We start from the raw sequence: 18,719 nt of genomic DNA, 5'->3' as shown, positions 1-18,719 counted from the left end.
GGCTCCAGATGTGCTTACCCAGCTGCTCCTTCTTCTCAGTACTTGAGTGATCTTTATGTCCACCTCTGGATGAAATCGCAGATTCTTTTCAACATTTTGTCTCATTAACGCAGAAATCCCGAGGCTTTCCCTAAATTGCAGAAGACACTGTCGATTGCACTGATTCTGTTTTAAAGACAGTTGTGATTAGTTATACAGAGCTCGCTTTTACTCACATTGCTTTTTGGAAATCAATAATACAAATCAGCTACAGATCTGGGAATCACTGGATAGTAAAAACGTTTAATGAGAGTGTCGTGCGCAGATACAAGTCGGCTTTGGTGAAGCGTTTCTTAGCCTCTCTGATATGATCGACATGGGGTGTCGCTAGATTGCTATAATACGTGCTGCCTTATGCAAAACATGCTTATTAATTTGTTACAGATTCTAGGTGGACAAGACTACACAAGTAGGAACGAGGTTACCCATGTGAATCGTTCATAATGTCTGCTAAACGTTTTTGTTAACTTACACACAAGTACTACATAGATCTTTAAAAACTTTGGGTATGGACCATAAGCGAACCCCAGCTAGGATTTAAACTCGCGTCAGCACACCTTACAGATGCAGCAGGGCCAACTGCTTTTACGGTTTGACGTACATAAAATTAATATAAGAGTGGCTGAAGTCGAAAATGATCTTCACGCCCATCTTAATCCGGTCTGCAGCAATATCTACTTGGAGCCGTTCAGCAGATGAGGGGCTGAGCAAATCGGCTGCTGACTGCGCAGATATCAATGACGTCATGACGCTAGCGTGGCTCAAAATCACGTGACAGGCGCATTTCAAATGAGCATCATAGCGGCGCTTCGAAAGCTCGTCACGTCAGTAGTTCGCTCTTATGATACCCTCGCGACCATAAGATCAAGCAAAGGTGCGGAAGGTGAGATAAAGTCGAACGTGGGGATTGCGTACGGGTGGAAATGCCAGCAGTGAGGAAGATCGCGACATGCTGAGCGGCTTTAGATTTGAGGAGGTGCCTGACGCCGCGTGGTTCGCTTTTAAGTGTTGGGGATTGAGCGCTACGTGGAGGATGATGAGGCAGCACAGCAAATTGTACCTTCACGAGGTTATTGTGAATGACGGGGGTCACGCACTTTTTTTTTTTTTTTTTTTTTTTTTTTTTTGCTACTGCTACGTTACTTTTTTTTCCGGTCGGTGTCTTGTGAAATGTAATGCCACATCTGATTTGGCGGAGACGAGTTAAATCGGGATTGCTTCTGCTCTCTCTTTGCGTTCGTGCACTTTTCCGTGCCGTTTCGCCTTTTGATTTCGCGCATGCTCCGAACTGTGCTGTTCGTCGGGCACGAGCATGTTCAGCCCGCTCGCTCCCGCACGGCCCCCGTCGTTCATTTCTGATTTTTCTCGAGCTCTGCGTGTTCTTTGTGTTTTTTCCTTTTTCTTCTAAAGTCGTCATCGGCAAACTTTGTTAAAGTGGCGTCGAGCGATGTAACTTTACAGGGCGCGTTCAGGTTTTATTTCCACCAGTTTGTCTCATAATGAGACCTATTAGAAATAATTAAAATGATTTCATTTTTTGTATTTTCGTATCTTGAAAGATGCTCGTGTGGTGTCACTGTAACGAGGAGAATTTGATTTGTTTATTGGGAAATAAAAATACAAACATTACACAAGCTAGTGCTGCTGGAGTGATACAGTAAAATCTACAGCTGGCATGGCATTACGAGTACATTTATGTGATATTTGAAACGGTATTGTTTTATTTAATGTCTTTTATCCTTTACAACTGCTTTCAGTATTTCTATGTACTTTTATTCTTTTGCTTACTAGAGATGGCCGTGTTAAATGAAGAACAGGACTCAAGCCAGGGTAGTGGTGAGCCCATCAGGGCAGTTTGCATCCAACCTTATGAAGCCATAAAAATGTGAAAGCTGCAGAGCTCATCAGAGCCGCGACTCGACTATTATGGGCTGGAGCTCAACTGTCTGTCCTCATTGTTTAAAGTGGCAGTGCCACCTCAGAGACCTTGGTGAGCAGATTCGGATGCCCCTGTTGGTGAATCCCTGTTGAGCCCACTCCTATCTTGTCCCTCAGACCCTCGTGCCACTAGGTGGTCTTTAGGTGCGATTCCTGCTGAAGTCTCATTTTAAAGGGCATATCCATCTTGTGGTTTTCCACCTCCTCAGATGCTCCATTTCTTTCCCAGCTGCTTATCTCTTCTTGCTTTGCTGACTCAGCTGATATCTCCGTGATTTCCACACACAAGTCCCATAGTTGCAGTTCATTAATTTCTGGTTCAACTTGCAGATTATCCACACTTGATTTGTTAACAGACCCTTCTGTGTCAGCAGTGCTGTCAGGATCAGTAAACTCTAAATTATACCAATTTCTGCTTTGCCAGCCCAATCTAATTCTTTATTTGTATGCCACCATCTCTGCCCACATATCTCACAGTTTGCCCCTTTTTTAGACAAACACAATGACTCCGTCTTAACCTGTGAGTTTGCTCAACGTCAACATTGACATCTTCTACTGAGACTGAAGAGTTTAGAGTCTCCTTCTCATCTCCAGTGTCTTCACTATCTGATGTAATGTTAGATAAATCTCTCTCTTCATCTCTTTCACTGCTGGTGGTATGTCGATTGTCACCTTTACCGTTGACTTTACGGAGTCTAGAATGGTGGGCCCTTCCAAAAGCACCACCACGTCTGACACATTTCACAACTCCATCCTGTCCAATGACATCTGCAGGTCCCTTCCATTCCGCACAGTCCTCTCTTTTGTTGTCCACTTTGTCTCAGATTTATCATTTTCAGAATTTACCTGTCTCTGGAGTGCTCTCCGTATTTGATCTCTCTGATTCCCCACCATTATCACTAAGTAGTTTCTGAGGAGCTCCATGTACACTTATCTGAGAACGAATGAATGAATTGTGTCACAATTTCTGATGGTCTCTTTGTCTTTACAGCACTTCCTGCACTGAAACGTGTGAATGTGTCAATGATGTGAAGACCCCGTACTCCTGTTTGACGTTCATGTCAGTCTATAGCCACAGTTTCTTTGTATTCATAGACAAGCGGCAAACCAACAGCTGCTCTGAGTTTGGGTTTGCTGTATTTCAGGCGAGTCTCACAATTCTCAACAATTTATTTAAGTAAGGAAGCCCACTCTGCCTCTTTGTTTCCGGAGCAATAACTCAGTTTGTGTAATTGGTCCAGTGAAGAAGGTCCACATTGCAGGTGAAGGTTTAACAAAGCCTTTTACTTCTCTCCTGTACTCCTGTTTTCTGAGACTCTTACAATCTCACGTTCACAATGCTCATCGTTTTTATTTCTTTACCTGAGATGTTCACACAGTAATGAGCAGAGCTGGTTAATTCAAGAGCCACTGGCTGACTTAACATCACTGCTTTGTCATTTTCATTATATAAAAGTGTTCCTGCCCTTTTTAAGAATGTTTTACTGAACAACATTGGCATTCCAGCTGGCACCACTTCTGTTTCAGTGCCACATCGTGTCTCTCCAATCTTTACAGGAATTGTCACTCGTTTGGTGGAATTCACAACTTTGCCAACTCCAAATATGAAAGCTCTGCTGCTTGAAATGTTCGAGTTCCTCAGCTTTTTGACTTCATTCTGGTCAGGCTGACTAATGTCGTTGTCTAAGCATTTCTCTCCATAGACTGTGAGTGTGCCAGTAGAATCAATTACCGCTAATCCTAAAGATTCAACCAAAACACTAAATGTGTCTGAGTTTGATTCCTTTGTAAATGACGTCATGTTTCATTCTTCACACTCCTCTATATTCCAGTCTCCTCTGTTATTATCACCTGTTCATTTATTTTTCTGTAGTCTTTAGCCCAGTGCTCTGACGATAATGCATTTTGATCTCCTACCATATTTGTCTAACAGATTATTGCCTGGCAATGGCGACTTCTTCTGGCTGCGTTGCGAAGGCCACCTGTTGTGTTGTTTCTGACTGGTGAAATACGCAGTTTCATGTGTGACAGTAATGGCCATTGTTACCAGACTTGACTTTACTACAAAAATTCTCATTGCGCAAATTCCATTGAAGGAAAAGTAAGTGCCATCCCTGCTGTTAATGCCAGCTGCCTTTGGTTTGTATCTACGTGTCCAGCAGCTTAAAAGCTCACACAGCATCAGGACAGCCATGTTATATCTACACATGCAGGTCACTCCATGTCACATCATCACACTTATGGACCTCATCGTTACAGATTTTAATGAGACTTGGCCTGCTGATTTGGTCATCTGAGTGACCCATGGAACTGAAATTGCATGAATCTTGGGTCAACAATAAGAAGGAGATTTAAGATCACAAAGTTTGATCTGAATTGAACTTTATAGTTTCTTACTTATAGTTATGCTATCCTAATATTATTGATCAGATCCTGCTCAGTTTTAAAAAAGTTCTGCACAGATTCTCCACATATGAATTTGATTTGAATTTTGAATTTGAACACTGTGCTGGATTAGGACTTTGACTGGTTATTTCTACCTAAATATAAGTTGATCAGAAATTGTTCTCATGTCGTTATAAAGCTCTTCTCCAGCTCTGTAGTTTGTGAAAATACTAAGCTATCCCCAAACTGAAAAAATAACCATGTTAGGAGTGATTATAATGTTAAAATTTGAATAGCAAGAAAACCTAAATTTTAAAATTTGCCAATGTTTTCACTAAAGCTACCTTTTAATGTCATGAACATCTCCAGAATATTTGGTTTTGTTAAAATCTTTGATGATGAGGTCTAAAAGTGTGATGATTTCAAGTGGAATTACCCATCAGGAGTATCTCTGCTCCAAATTGATGATCTAATCCACCATAGAAACTGCACTCGCCCTTTTAACTCTGTAATATCTGAATATGCCTCATAGTTAAGATCCTTTTTCTCCTTTAAACACAACATCAAGCCTTTCTATCAGAATAGTCACACCTTCATCTTTGTTCAGGTCTTCTGCTCAAATTGACATCACAATGCTGTCCCTGTAAGCGACAGTCCAACCCTAAGTGTGTGTTTTTTATTTCTAAGCTCAGTAACCCGTATCCATATTAAATCTTCATTTTTCCAGCTCTTGTATGCCTTTGTCTTGTCAAATGCAGGCAGGATTCTACAATTAGCAGCCATCCTCGACTATGAATGTTAAACTTAAATAACAACACAACACCTTTGATGTTAGCCACACACTTTTTATTCTTCTCTCCCATAAAACACACCCGTCACGAGTAACCTCCTACAAACCCACTCTCCTCAAACCCCGAATGTCCTAATCCCAGTCGGGATGCAGTCCTGTAATCCCACAAATAGGAGCACATATATAAGATATAGAATATAACAACAGAGTGAAGCTCCCGATGTGCAGTTCAAGTCTAGTGAGGATATTGAACAAAGCCCTAAATATGACGGCTTTAACAGACCTGCCATTGCTGTGTCCAAACATGATGGTGCCGTGTAGATAAAGTGTTGTCATATCTATATGGTGGGACTGAAATGTATGCAAATCCCCTTTAATGAAGATCTGCAGTGCACTTTGATCACATCTGAATTGTTTGATTTAAAATTTTAAATTGTGAGGTAGAGGAGAAAATCAAGAGAAATGTGTCTTTGAACCAAACCTCATGGAGGGCACTGTGACCCTGAAGTGTGCTCATTATTTTTACTGACTTTTTGAAGTTAATTCTCCCACTTTTATTTTCACAGGGCTTTCTCATTTCACATGACCATACACTGAGGTGTCTAATGACCTCCAGCTCAGGGCTGTCCATGTGAGAAGTGAATCAGAGAAGAGTTTCCCACAGAGCATGGCTTCTGCCAAAGAAGATGGCGTGGATGAAAGAACAGTGTTCATTAAAGAAGAGGACTATGAGCGGCTCACACCAGAGGATGTGTGTGTGAAGCTGGAGGATCATGAAGAAAGAATTTCAGTTTTTAAAGTGGAGGAGGAGTGCAAGGGGGTGACTGCTGGCATTAAAGCTGAGGATTTGAATGATTTCTCCATTGGTCTTGAACTTCAAAAGCATGAAACTGAGGATATTTTCAAGCAAGATGCCTGTGAAGAATCTCCTTCCAGTTTACAGCCCTGGTCCACTAATACGGGACGACTGGCTACACAGGAGAATTCTGCAGACCTGAAATCAGAGTTATCAGAGTCTGAAGAGAAAATCACTGAGGGAAATGAGAGAGAAGGTGAAGAGTCACCTGGGAGTGTTGGAATAAGTGAGTAATGTGATTAAATATAAAAGAAAGGGAACATTTATAAATTCTAACAGTGTTTGCTTTAATGTTTTTAGAAGATTGAAATGAGAGTGGAAAACACGGGTAATTGAACTTGGATAAAGACCACCTGCTCGGGTGCTTGATAACAAACAATAGGTTAAATAATAAATGATAAATTATATTTTTTCGTATTCACCCACGTTTTTCTAAAGTGTTGAGCGCATGAATTGAACATCATGAAGCTTTGACTGAAGCTGTGACGTACATTAGGCCAACAGCGCATTACGTTCAATGAGAATATCAAAAAGTCATATTTGTTAAAGACATGTATATTTCTTAAATTGTGTGACAGTTAAAGCAGAAATGTCCACAAAAAGAATTAAATAAGTATGGATAAAATCCTCGCCCCTGTGCACTAAATAAGAGTGAATTTGCTCAAGCCAGTGCACACCTAATATGTGCCGAATCTTTCTAATGGTAATCTCGTGCACTTGGACATTAACAGTGACAAGAGCTACCTGTACGAGCCATGATGACATTCAGGGGTCTCAGGGTCTTCTTTCATCATCTTGTGTTCTGTTCTCAGCCTGAACTTTCTGGGGCAGCATGGCCTGGACAAGTTGGCATTGGTGTGAAATCTTCACTTGGAGATGATCTTGGGCCCTTCCATCTCCCACAGTCACATCGGGTCAGTTTGGAGTCACCACTCCACTTCACCTGCATGTTTAAGGGGATGAGGGGAAAAACCAGAATAACTTGAAATGGCATTCAGAGCCCCTGTGTAGAACAACTGTGGGCAACATTTGACCCCCAGACACCTGAACAGTAAAGCAGCTGTGCTAAACACTGTGCCCCCCTAACACAAGTGGATATATTTGTATGTTTATTTTTAGTCCAGTTTAGGTTCTAGAGGGTGTAAATATCATCACATACATTTCCATTAAGAAGAGAAAACCCAAATTCAGACACATTATTGGGTAGGAAGGCTCTGATCGGAGTCTTTAGAGCTGATACTGATCACCCATTCCATTCCATTAGGATCTGCTGATATCAATAATATCTTTTTTCTTCAAAATAATAAATGTATTTTTAGCCATGCATAATCTTCACATTCTATAATATAGTGCTACTGCATACACAAAGAACATTTACCCATAATGCACACATAATGGAATAAAAACAAGCTAAGCAAAACAAAAGTCTTAATCATACTCCAAATTTCTAATCAAATAAAATGTTCAGTTAGATATTTGTAGCCATCTTTTCTGACAAGAAGAAAACGAGACAGTCTTGGTGAATGCTTCAGGTTCTTATCTATACTAATAAAAGGCAAAGCCCTCACTGACTGACTGACTGACTCACTCATCACTAATTCTCCAACTTCCCGTGTAGGTAGAAGGCTGAAATTTGGCAGGCTCATTCCTTACAGCTTACTTACAAAAGTTGGGCAGGTTTCATTTCGAAATTCTACACATAATGGTCATAACTGGAACCTGTTTTTTGTCCATATACTCTAATGGAGGAGGCGGAGTCACGTATCGCGTCATCACGTATTACGCCTCCTACGTAATCACATGAAGTGAAAACAAGGAAGAGATTTACAGCACGAGTCAAACGCGGGAACGAAGGTAAATGACATTAATTGTTGAGTGTCTTTTAATACTTTGTAGGCATACATATTAACAGATGTGCAATTAAACGTGTGCATTTACGGGGTGATTTCTCAGGCTTAAAGCTCGAAGTGATCACTCGAGTGAAGGCAGCTTCACAAAAAAAAACAGATCCTTAACAAACTGTTATTGGTATATTTTCCCTCAATTTTAAAAGGTTTTCTTTTCTTCTTAATAAAAATTTAAAAGCAGAACTTCGCCGGTGCGAACCGCGGGGATTTGAGCCACTGATGCATACAGACATATTCATGAGTGCAGGTACTTCGGAAAGAAAGCACCGTGTAAACCTAAAGTTTAAATTAAGTTCATAGACCTACAAAAGGTTGCCATTGATTTGAGGCAAGATTGCTTATCTCCTGTACAACTATACGTTGCATTCTCAAGAGTGTGCTTGCACGGCTTGGTCATATTACAACTGGAGTGCTGAACTGGCAACGTGATATACAAACAGAACAATCGTAAAAACAGGATTAAATAAAAAGGCTGCTTCCGTTGGCAAAGCAACGAAAAAGGAAGACCTTATATGACGTTCGTTTATAAAACAGCGGAGAGGCTGTGTGAAGTCAGTTTCACAAAAAAACAGATCCTTAACAAATTGTTATTGGTAGATTTTCACTCAATTTAAAAAGGTTTTCTTCTTAATAAAAATTTAAAAGCAGTACTTCGCCACTGCAAAGCATGGGGATTTATATACAGTGGTGTGAAAAACTATTTGCCCCCTTCCTGATTTCTTATTCTTTTGCATGTTTGTCACACAAAATGTTTCTGATCATCAAACACATTTAACCATTAGTCAAATATAACACAAGTAAACACAAAATGCGGTTTTTAAATGATGGTTTTTATTATTTAGGGAGAAAAAAAATCCAAACCTACATGGCCCTGTGTGAAAAAGTAATTGCCCCCTTGTTAAAAAATAACCTAACTGTGGTGTATCACACCCGAGCTCAATTTCCGTAGCCACCCCCAGGCCTGATTACTGCCACACCTGTTTCAATCAAGAAATCACTTAAATAGGAGCTGCCTGACACAGAGAAGTAGACCAAAAGCACCTCAAAAGCTAGACATCATGCCAAGATCCAAAGAAATTCAGGAACAAATGAGAACAGAAGTAATTGAGATCTATCAGTCTGGTAAAGGTTATAAAGCCATTTCTAAAGCTTTGGGACTCCAGCGAACCACAGTGAGAGCCATTATCCACAAATGGCAAAAACATGGAACAGTGGTGAACCTTCCCAGGAGTGGCCGGACGACCAAAATTACCCCAAGAGCGCAGAGACGACTCATCCGAGAGGTCACAAAAGACCCCAGGACAACGTCTAAAGAACTGCAGGCCTCACTTGCCTCAATTAAGGTCAGTGTTCACGACTCCACCATAAGAAAGAGACTGGGCAAAAACGGCCTGCATGGCAGATTTCCAAGACGCAAACCACTGTTAAGCAAAAAGAACATTAGGGCTCGTCTCAATTTTGCTAAGAAACATCTCAATGATTGCCAAGACTTTTGGGAAAATACCTTGTGGACTGATGAGTCAAAAGTTTAACTTTTTGGAAGGCAAATGTCCCGTTACATCTGGCGTAAAAGGAACACAGCATTTCAGAAAAAGAACATCATACCAACAGTAAAATATGGTGGTGGTAGTGTGATGGTCTGGGGTTGTTTTGCTGCTTCAGGACCTGGAAGGCTTGCTGTGATAGATGGAACCATGAATTCTACTGTCTACCAAAAAATCCTGAAGGAGAATGTCCGGCCATCTGTTCGTCAACTCAAGCTGAAGCGATCTTGGGTGCTGCAACAGGACAATGACCCAAAACACACCAGCAAATCCACCTCTGAATGGCTGAAGAAAAACAAAATGAAGACTTTGGAGTGGCCTAGTCAAAGTCCTGACCTGAATCCAATTGAGATGCTATGGCATGACCTTAAAAAGGCGGTTCATGCTAGAAAACACTCAAATAAAGCTGAATTACAACAATTTTGCCAAGATGAGTGGGCCAAAATTCCTCCAGAGCGCTGTAAAAGACTCATTGCAAGTTATCGCAAACGCTTGATTGCAGTTATTGCTGCTAAGGGTGGCCCAACCAGTTATTAGGTTCAGGGGGCAATTACTTTTTCACACAGGGCCATGTAGGTTTGGATTTTTTTTTTCTCCCTAAATAATAACCACCATTTACAAACTGCATTTTGTGTTTACTTGTGTTATATTTGACTAATGGTTAAATGTGTTTGATGATCAGAAACATTTTGTGTGACAAACATGCAAAAGAATAAGAAATCAGGAAGGGGGCAAATAGTTTTTCACACCACTGTATATAGATAGATAGATATATATATAGAGAGAGATAGATAGAGATAGAGAGATAGATATATATATATATATATATATAGATAGATAGATAGATAGAGATATATATAGATAGAGATATATCTATCTATATATATCTCTATGTATGTAGATATGTATATATGTGTATGTATATGTATATATGTGTATGTATATGTAGATATGTGAATATGTATATGTATATATATGTGTCTGTATGTGTATATATATGTATGTGTGTATATGTATGTGTATATATATATGTTGATATATGTAGATACAGTGGGGCAAAAAAGTATTTAGTCAGCCACCAATTGTGCAAGTTCTCCCACTTAAAAAGATGAGAGAGGCCTGTAATTTTCATCATAGGTATCCCTCAACTATGAGAGACAAAATTAGAAAAAAAAAATCCAGAAAATCCCATTGTCTGATTTTTGAAGAATTTATTTGCAAATTATGGTGGAAAAAAAGTATTTGGTCAATAATAAAAGTTCATCTCAATACTTTGTTATATACCCTTTGTTGGCAATGACAGAAGTCAAACGATTTCTGTAAGTCTTCACAAGGTTTTCACACACTGTTGCTGGTATTTGCTGGTATGCTGGCCCATTCCTCCATGCAGATCTCCTCTAGAGCAGTGATGTTTTGGGGCTGTCGCTGGGCAACATGGACTTTCAACTCCCTCCAAAGATTTTCTATGGGGTTGAGATCTGGAGATTGGCTAGGCCACTCCAGGACCTTGAAATGCTTCTTACGAAGCCACTCCTTCGTTACCCAGGCGGTGTGTTTGGGATCATTGTCATGCTGAAAGACCCCGCCACGTTTCATCTTCAATGCCCTTGCTGAAGGAAGGAGGTTTTCACTCAAAATGTGACGATACATAGCCCCATTCATTCATTCCTTTACATGGATCAGTCGCCCTGGTCCCTTTGCAGAAAAACAGCCCCAAAGCCTGATGTGTCCACCCCCATGCTTTACAGTAGGTATGGTGTTCTTTGGATGCAACTCAGCATTCTTTCTCTTCCAAACACGACGAGTAGAGTTTTTACCAAAAAGTTCTATTTTGGTTTCATCTGATCATATGACATTCTCCCAATCCTCTTCTGGATCATCCAAATGCTCTCTAGCAAACTTCAGACGGGCCTGCACATGTACTGGCTTCTGGCACTGCAGGATTTGAGTCCCTGGCAGCATAGTGTGTTACTGATGGTAGCCTTTGTTACTTTGGTCCCAGCTCTCTGCAGGTAATTCACTAGGTCCCCCCGTGTGGTTCTGGGATTTCTGTTCACCGTTCCTGTGATCATTTTGACCCCATGGTGTGAGATCTTGCGTGGAGCCCCAGATCGAGGGAGATTATCAGTGGTCTTGTATGTCTTCCATTTTCTAATAATTGCTCCCACAGTTGATTTCTTCACACCAAGCTGCTTACCTATTGCAGATTCAGTCTTCCCAGCCTGGTGCAGGTCTACAATTTTGTTTCTGGTGTCCTTTGACAGCTCTTTGGTCTTGGCCATAGTGGAGTTTGGAGTGTGACTGTTTGAGGTTGTGGACAGGTGTCTTTTATATTGATAACGAGTTCAAACAGGTGCCATTAATACAGGTAATGAGTGGAGGACAGAGGAGCCTCTTACAGAAGAAGTTACAGGTCTGTGAGAGCCAGAAATCTTGCTTGTTTGTAGGTGACCAAATACTTATTTTCCACCATAATTTGCAAATAAATTCTTTAAAATCAGACAATGTGATTTTCTGGATGTTTTTTCTCATTTTGTCTCTCATAGTTGAAGTATACCTATGATGAAAATTACAGGCCTCTCTCATCTTTTTAAGTGGGAGAATTTGCACAATTGGTGGCTGACTAAATACTTTTTTGCCCCACTGTATGTGTATATGTAGATATGTATATATAAGTATATATGTTTATGTATATATATGTTTACATAACCTCTTTAACACACTACTTCTCCGCTGCGAAGCGCGGGTATTTTGCTAGTCTAAGAATATAAGTATCTCTGCATGTTCTGAGGACAGTCTGGTCCTCCTGTCATCCACAACGTGTGCTGCCGTACTGAACAGACCCTCGCTGTCCCCACTCGTATAAGGAGGGCACAGGTAGGACGATGACTTTTATTGGTCCCCCAGAAAGCCATTGGCCCAGCATCTCTTGTGGTATGAGGTTCACAGAGATAAAGATTCACCTCTGATGCTGCTGAGTCAAATATCGTTTTTATCTTTTTTGACAATTTCTTCATGCATTCTGCAGTTCTGTTGGCGTCGAGTTTCTTTGGACCTCTTGGCTGTCGTCTGTCGCTCTGAGTGCGTCTGTGTGGTCGAGACACCGGCACTAAGCAGTTTGTGTTTCAGATTTGCAATTATCTGTGAAATACGTGTCCTTGTACTATTGTTTAATTTGGGGGAAAAAATCATTATGATAATAATATCTGTTACAGAATTCATAACTGTTTAGTGACTATTCACACTCAATGCTTATTATGCCTAATTAGTATTACTAGCCAACCCACGGCGTAGCATACGCCGCATAATTATGTATTGATGGGTGAACACTTCCTGAACGACACAGTTGTCCAAACAGAATTGAAAACAAAATCGAGCCCGGTGCATTCTTTAACTGCCTTCTCTGCCTCGTAGCGCAGTGGTAGTATTGCTGCTTTGCAGTACGGAGACTGTGGAAGATTTTGGGTCCGCTTCCCAGTTCCTCCGTGTGTGGATAGCGCTTTGAATACTGAAAACACCGGTATATCAATGTAATGAAGTATTATTATTATTATGTGTCCAGTGCGCTCTCTCTCTCTCTCGCGCGCCTGTATGTGTGTGTGTGTGTGTGTGTGTGTGTGTGTGTGTGTGTGTGTGTGTGTGTGTGTGTGTGTGTGTCGCTCGTTCGCTGCACGTGTTCCTGCAGGCATACCAGTAAGTGAATGAAAAGATGGAACTCTGGAGAGAGCGACATACAACTGTCCGTGACTGTCTTCGTGTTAAAGTAAAAAACAAATTGTCCGCGGCAAACAGACTGTTTTACACACTGCATACCAACCCGCGGCGTAGTATATGCCGCATAATCACGTTGCTTTTTTAATGTTTTTTAAGCAGAGGGAAAAAAACATTTGCAAAATCCGTAACGCTGCTTTCAGTAAGTACAATGCACACGCGTTTAATTTGTCGGCCACTTTTTGCCAGATGTCTTTTCTGGTTTGGGCTGCTTTTGCAGTGTTACCGCTTGTGCATATTAAAACATTGAAATCCTTCGAGTAACTAATTAACTAATTAACTAACTAACACCCACCCACCCACACACACAGCTTGTGTGAAAAAAATGCGCCCGTTCTTTCATCATTTTGTTGCAGCCTATCAAAGACTTGCTGAACATGTTTTCTAGACTCGATATACATTGGCTTTTCACTCAGCGCGGGGGCGCGCATTCATCTCGGATTATTACATCCAGCTAATCTGCTACACGGCTGCGTTTGAAAAACCGATTTATTCCGGATGAGTTTCACCGGCATTAATGATTAGGAATCTGGTTGGAACAAAACCCTGCAGCCACAGGGGTTCACCAGGACCGAGATTGGGAAACACTGCTGAACAGAGACGAAACCGACTCAGGTGAGGAGTTGCAGCTATTGATTATTCAGTGTTGTTTGCCTGGGTGTCTGATCTGCTCGACGGGATCAGAAATAAAAGGAAAACTATGTGAAGGGAATGTCACAGGTTGTTCCTGTGGTATAGCGGGTCCACAGCTCCCCTTCAAAAGGCCATTTTTAAATAAATAATCACCGCGCTCACAGCGTAGCGAGGGGCGTGGAAGTGTTGCTGAAAGTCAGCCATGTTGCGAAGTTTGAGAGCAACAGTTTAGTCAATGACATTTTTCCAGAAAAATCCGACTGATAGAAACAAACAGTTACCTGATGCAAGAATTTCTATAACATTGAAAGAAGTGTTGTTTCCATGAAATACATTTGAAGCTGTAGCCATGGAGGGCAAAAGAACAGTCAACGTGGCTCACAGCTGGATTTGGACAGCAGCACAGACCAAAGCGAGTGAGTATGTGTTTGATGAGCTGTTCGAGTTGGCTGGCAGTGCTCTGAGGTGCGTTCCCGATCACGTGGGAGGAGGGGTAGAGTTTCTGGGCGGGGCTTCATTGTTCCTTTCCCATGGTTTTTGATGGTGGATGCGGTCGGGTGTCGTAACCGAAAAGAATAATGAAAAGTCAACGTGGCTCAGAGGTGCATGTGGACTCCTAGCACAGACAAAAGGGACTAACTGAGTGGTCAGTGAGTTTTTGCGTCCGGGCACATGAGCAAGCAGTGTGAATGCCTAGAGAGCGAGGGTAGACGTGGGCCGGGGAAAAAGGAGTGTTGGTGGGCGGGGAAACGTCTTCCGTGTTCCTGCAGGACCATCTAAGAAGACGCATGTTTGTCGCGGATGCGAATTGCTGTATGTAGCGTGTAAAACAGTTTGCTATGGTGCACGCGGTCGTGCGTCGTAACCGAAAAGTCAACATGGCTCAGAGGTGCATGTGTACTGTAGGACAGACGAACACAAATGACAGCGTTTTTTCCGAGTTGTCGCGGCCGAGTTGGTGGGCATGGCTCTGCGAGTTGTCGTTGTATCCAATGGTCTTAGAGTTTGTGGGCGTGGCTCCTTCCGGCGTGCTTTCCATGGGTGGCTACTTCTCGTCGGCTTAGTGAATTATATATATAGATTATTATTTTTTTAGGTCTAAAAACTAGGCTCTTATCATTCTACCCAACAAGCCAATAAGAGGGCTGATTACAATTTCTAACAAATCAACGTCCACTTGATAACGATTTATATTTATGTACCAGTTAAGTAAAACTCTGCATCCCTTTCCTCCCATCTACCTACACATTCACAGAAAGGCTAATCAAAGGGATTTTAGACAAAACATCTAATGCCTGGTTAATTAATTATACAAACAAATCAATCATCACTCACTGCCAGATGGAATCGTGGATCTTAAATGATCTAGAAGGTGACATCTTCCAGAACTGAAAGTGGCTGGTTGTCCAGGCTTACGAATTCCACTGTTTTTGTGTCACAGTAAGTCTTTGGTGTTCATGCTGTCTGTATTGTAAGGTTGAGTTTTCTAAGTGCTGCCATTATTGGAGGCCGAGTGAGAGTAGGTGACTGAGCTAGACTAAGCTTGCTGGTCCCCTAAGCCTTTGAACAGCTCGTTCTTCACACCAGTCCCTTTTCTGTTGACTTCTCAGATGCTGAATAAGGTTTGTATTGTTGAAAGTGTTAGCAGAGAATCCTCCATGACTGACTTCTTTTTGCACAAATATTACAAACCGCAAATTTGTTATCTCTTGTAGGAAGGCAATAAAACTGTTAGACTGGAAAGGACGTGTTTTTGTATTTTGGTATACTTGGAACTTTGTCTTGTATACGTCTTATCATTCAACAACATATGTTAAGATCAACCAATTTGCTCATCGTCGGTCAAGTCATTTGGAGTGAAAATTGTCTGATTTTTGTTTGTGATCGATTGATCAGATCAGGCCTGTCTTTCACATGTGAGAGAAAGATTCAGAAATTGAACAGACAGCAGCAGAACATGTAAAGACCACACATGGAGTGGCCAGACCATAAATGGCACCTGAATGTGAGTAAGGAATTCCAACCAGTGTGCCACCACTATACTTGAACTGTTTCATTTGTTTTAAAAGGTGGGTAGTTCTTAGCAATTTGGACATCAAACCCTGAAGTTGCAGGTTCAAATTCAGCTATTGACACCATGTGACCTCGAGCAAGTCACGTGACCTGTCTGTGCTCCAGTTGGAAGAATAAGAGAAATGTAACTAATTGTGTCTCAAATGTTGTAAGTCACCTTGGATAAACATGTTACAATAAAAACAATAGTTAAAATGTTTGTGTTCTTTCAGATTTACAGAAGAATGGCAGCTTCTCTCCACCTTCATTTGGTCAGTCCTCTCTTCAATACAATGAGAATGGTATAATGAAATCAGCAATGGGATCAGAGATCCTGACAGCAGCCTTTTTGCAGTGCAGTTCTCTCCCTTCTGCTGGAGCAACACAGACAGAAGCCATCAAAACTGATCAACAGCAAGTGGAGGAAGAAATCCAAATTCACACTGGAAAAAAATGTTGTTTGGAATGTGGCAAACAATTCACACGCAAAGGTGATCTTAATAAGCATATGAAGGTTCACACAGGAGAAAAACCATATTTTTGTCATGAATGTGGAAAGTCGTTCTCAACGAGAAGCAGTCTTCAGAACCACAGAAGAATCCACACAGGAGAAAAACCTCATGTTTGTCCAGAATGTGGTAAGTTGTTCTCATGGAGAAGCTGTCTTCAAAGACACAGAATAATACACACTGGAGAAAAACCTCATTGCTGTCCAGAATGTGGTACGTTGTTCTCAAGCAGAAGCAATCTTCAGAACCATAGAAGAATCCACACAGGAGAAAAACCTCATTGTTGTCCAGAATGTGGTAAGTCGTTCTCAAGGAGAAGCTGTCTTCAGAGACACAGAAGAATACACACTGGAGAAAAACCTCATTGCTGCCCAGAATGTGGTAAATCGTTTTCATGGAGAAGTGAACTTCAGCGGCACAAAAAAATTCACACAGGAGACAAACCTCATTGCTGTTCAGAATGTGGTAAGTCCTTCATAATGAGAAGCCACCTTGAGAAGCACAGAAGAATCCACACAGGAGAAAAACCTCATTGTTGTGCAGTATGTGGTATGTTGTTCTCAAGCAGAAGCAATCTTCAGAGCCACAGAAGAATCCACACAGGAGAAAAACCTCATTTTTGTCCAGAATGTGGTAAGTTGTTCTCATGGAGAAGCTGTCTTCAGAGACACAGAATAATACATACTGGAGAAAAACCTCATTGCTGTACAGAATGTGGTAAATCTTTCTCATGGAGAAATGATCTTCAGCAGCACAAAAAAATTCACACAGGAGACAAATCTCATTGTTGTCCAGAATGTGGTAAGTCGTTCTCAAGCAGAAGCGAACTTCAGAAACACAGAAGAATCCACACAGGAGAAAAACCTCATTGCTGTTCAGAATGTGGTAAACGATTCTTACGTTCAACCGCACTTAGGTGCCACAGATGGATCCACACTGGAGAGAAGCAGTACACCTGTTCTGAATGTGGTAAAGAGTACTCTTGCAGAAAAAGTTTTCTGAGACACACGCAAAGTCATATTGGAGTAAAGCCTGTCCCAGAAATGACAAATGATCTTGGCAGAGGCTCCTCAAGCAAAAAAAAAATGAAGGAATATCTTGTGAATGAGGTAAAGGACTCTAGTTGAAAGTAGTTAATAAATACATAAGAATAGTGGAGAAAACATGGAAAGTGGCAAACAGATCCTAGATATAAGGTAACCTCAGAGCCACATATGAACTCACACTGGAATACAACACACATTTCACAAACAGCAAGAATCTTCTTCAACAACTTATAGGTACAAGAAAAAAAACCTCATTGTTGTCCTAAATGTGGTTAACACTTTTCAGACAGCAGTGGCCTTCATAGTCATAAATGACGGGCTTACTTGTGGTAAGCCTCTTAGCTGTTCTGAATGTTGAAAGATTTCATGAAAGACTCAAACTGTACTGCCAGGACATCAGCCATACAGGGACTGATCATCTCTGCACGAGTGCTGTGACATAAGATGGTGAACAATACAAACACCAGACAACAGAATGAGGTAGCAACAGTACTATGCGGTGATAACTTCAACCACAGAACACAACTGAAAAAGTTCAATGTAATAATAAAAAATGGAGAAGTCAAATGAAATCCACAGTGCAGTGCCAACTACCAGGAGGTGCCACTGACAACAAGGGAAATATTTTTATGTCGGAGCTTTGGAGATGGAGCCTTATCTGAGTAGCAATGAACTTGTACTGTCTCTGGGATGTCATCTGATGGCTGACGCCTGGGCTGAGTGCAGACAGCCGTTCTTAACCCTGATAATGAAGAAGTCATTTAGTGACACCAGCTGACAGGCAATGCTGTCCAATCAGATACTGGGGAGGGGCAGTCGAGGAGGACAGGAGACTAAAAAGAGAGCCGTCACATGACAGACCAATGTAGAGGGGCTTCATAAGACTTTCACACTAATTTAGGTTATCATTTATAAATGATGAGAGTCTTTACAAACCAAACACATTCATCAGCTGTGTGTCAAGGGTGAGTCCAAAAGTGGGAATTTAAGAAGATCGAAATACAAATAAAATGAAATATTCAGGGATCGAAGAGAAATGTTTAAGACCTGAAGAGGGCATCACAACAGCATGCTAGGGTTAGCACAAGGGACCACAGTTATGAAGAATATCAATTAATGTGTAGAAGGAAGATTATTTAAAATTATAATAATAATAATTTTATGAGAAACGTGACAACATAATGAATGCAGAACACAATGACATATAAGAGAAAAAGCGAAGACAAAGCAGAAACACTCAGGGATCTCT

The 18,719-nt window shown here is 41.2% G+C and overlaps 4 protein-coding genes across 6 annotated transcripts in view; 3 read left to right on the top strand and 1 right to left on the bottom strand.

Annotated features, from left to right (window-relative positions):
• Nucleotides 1–18,719, top strand: part of LOC114641537 (tripartite motif-containing protein 16-like) — a 721,005-nt gene that overhangs the window by 124,906 nt on the left and 577,380 nt on the right. The window lies entirely within an intron of this gene.
• Nucleotides 1–18,719, bottom strand: part of LOC114641514 (gastrula zinc finger protein XlCGF7.1-like) — a 688,851-nt gene that overhangs the window by 511,837 nt on the left and 158,295 nt on the right. The window lies entirely within an intron of this gene.
• The window catches only part of LOC114641540 (tigger transposable element-derived protein 1-like), a 769,935-nt gene that overhangs the window by 750,455 nt on the left and 761 nt on the right, over nucleotides 1–18,719 (top strand). The window lies entirely within an intron of this gene.
• LOC114641528 (gastrula zinc finger protein XlCGF26.1-like) lies at nucleotides 843–18,062 on the top strand. The gene is made up of 3 exons (XM_028790565.2): nucleotides 843–922; nucleotides 5,719–6,234; nucleotides 16,149–18,062. The coding sequence occupies exons 2-3, from the start codon at nucleotides 5,820–5,822 to the stop codon at nucleotides 17,549–17,551; spliced, it is 1,818 nt and encodes a 605-aa protein (XP_028646398.2). The 5' UTR covers nucleotides 843–922; nucleotides 5,719–5,819; the 3' UTR covers nucleotides 17,552–18,062.

Source organism: Erpetoichthys calabaricus, chromosome 5 (genome assembly GCF_900747795.2).
Source record: "Erpetoichthys calabaricus chromosome 5, fErpCal1.3, whole genome shotgun sequence".
NCBI classification, from domain to species: Eukaryota; Metazoa; Chordata; class Cladistia; order Polypteriformes; family Polypteridae; genus Erpetoichthys; species Erpetoichthys calabaricus.
Note: the sequence above shows the minus strand (reverse complement) of the source record. Positions and strands in the feature narration are given on the sequence as shown.

Bases quoted from the DNA above. Each gene is read 5' to 3' on its own strand.
- LOC114641528 (XM_028790565.2), top strand. From the start codon at position 5,820: ATGGCTTCTGCCAAAGAAGATGGCGTGGATGAAAGAACAGTGTTCATT. The intron at 6,235-16,148 runs GTGAGTAATGTG...GTGTTCTTTCAG, and splicing joins ACCTGGGAGTGTTGGAATAA to ATTTACAGAAGAATGGCAGC.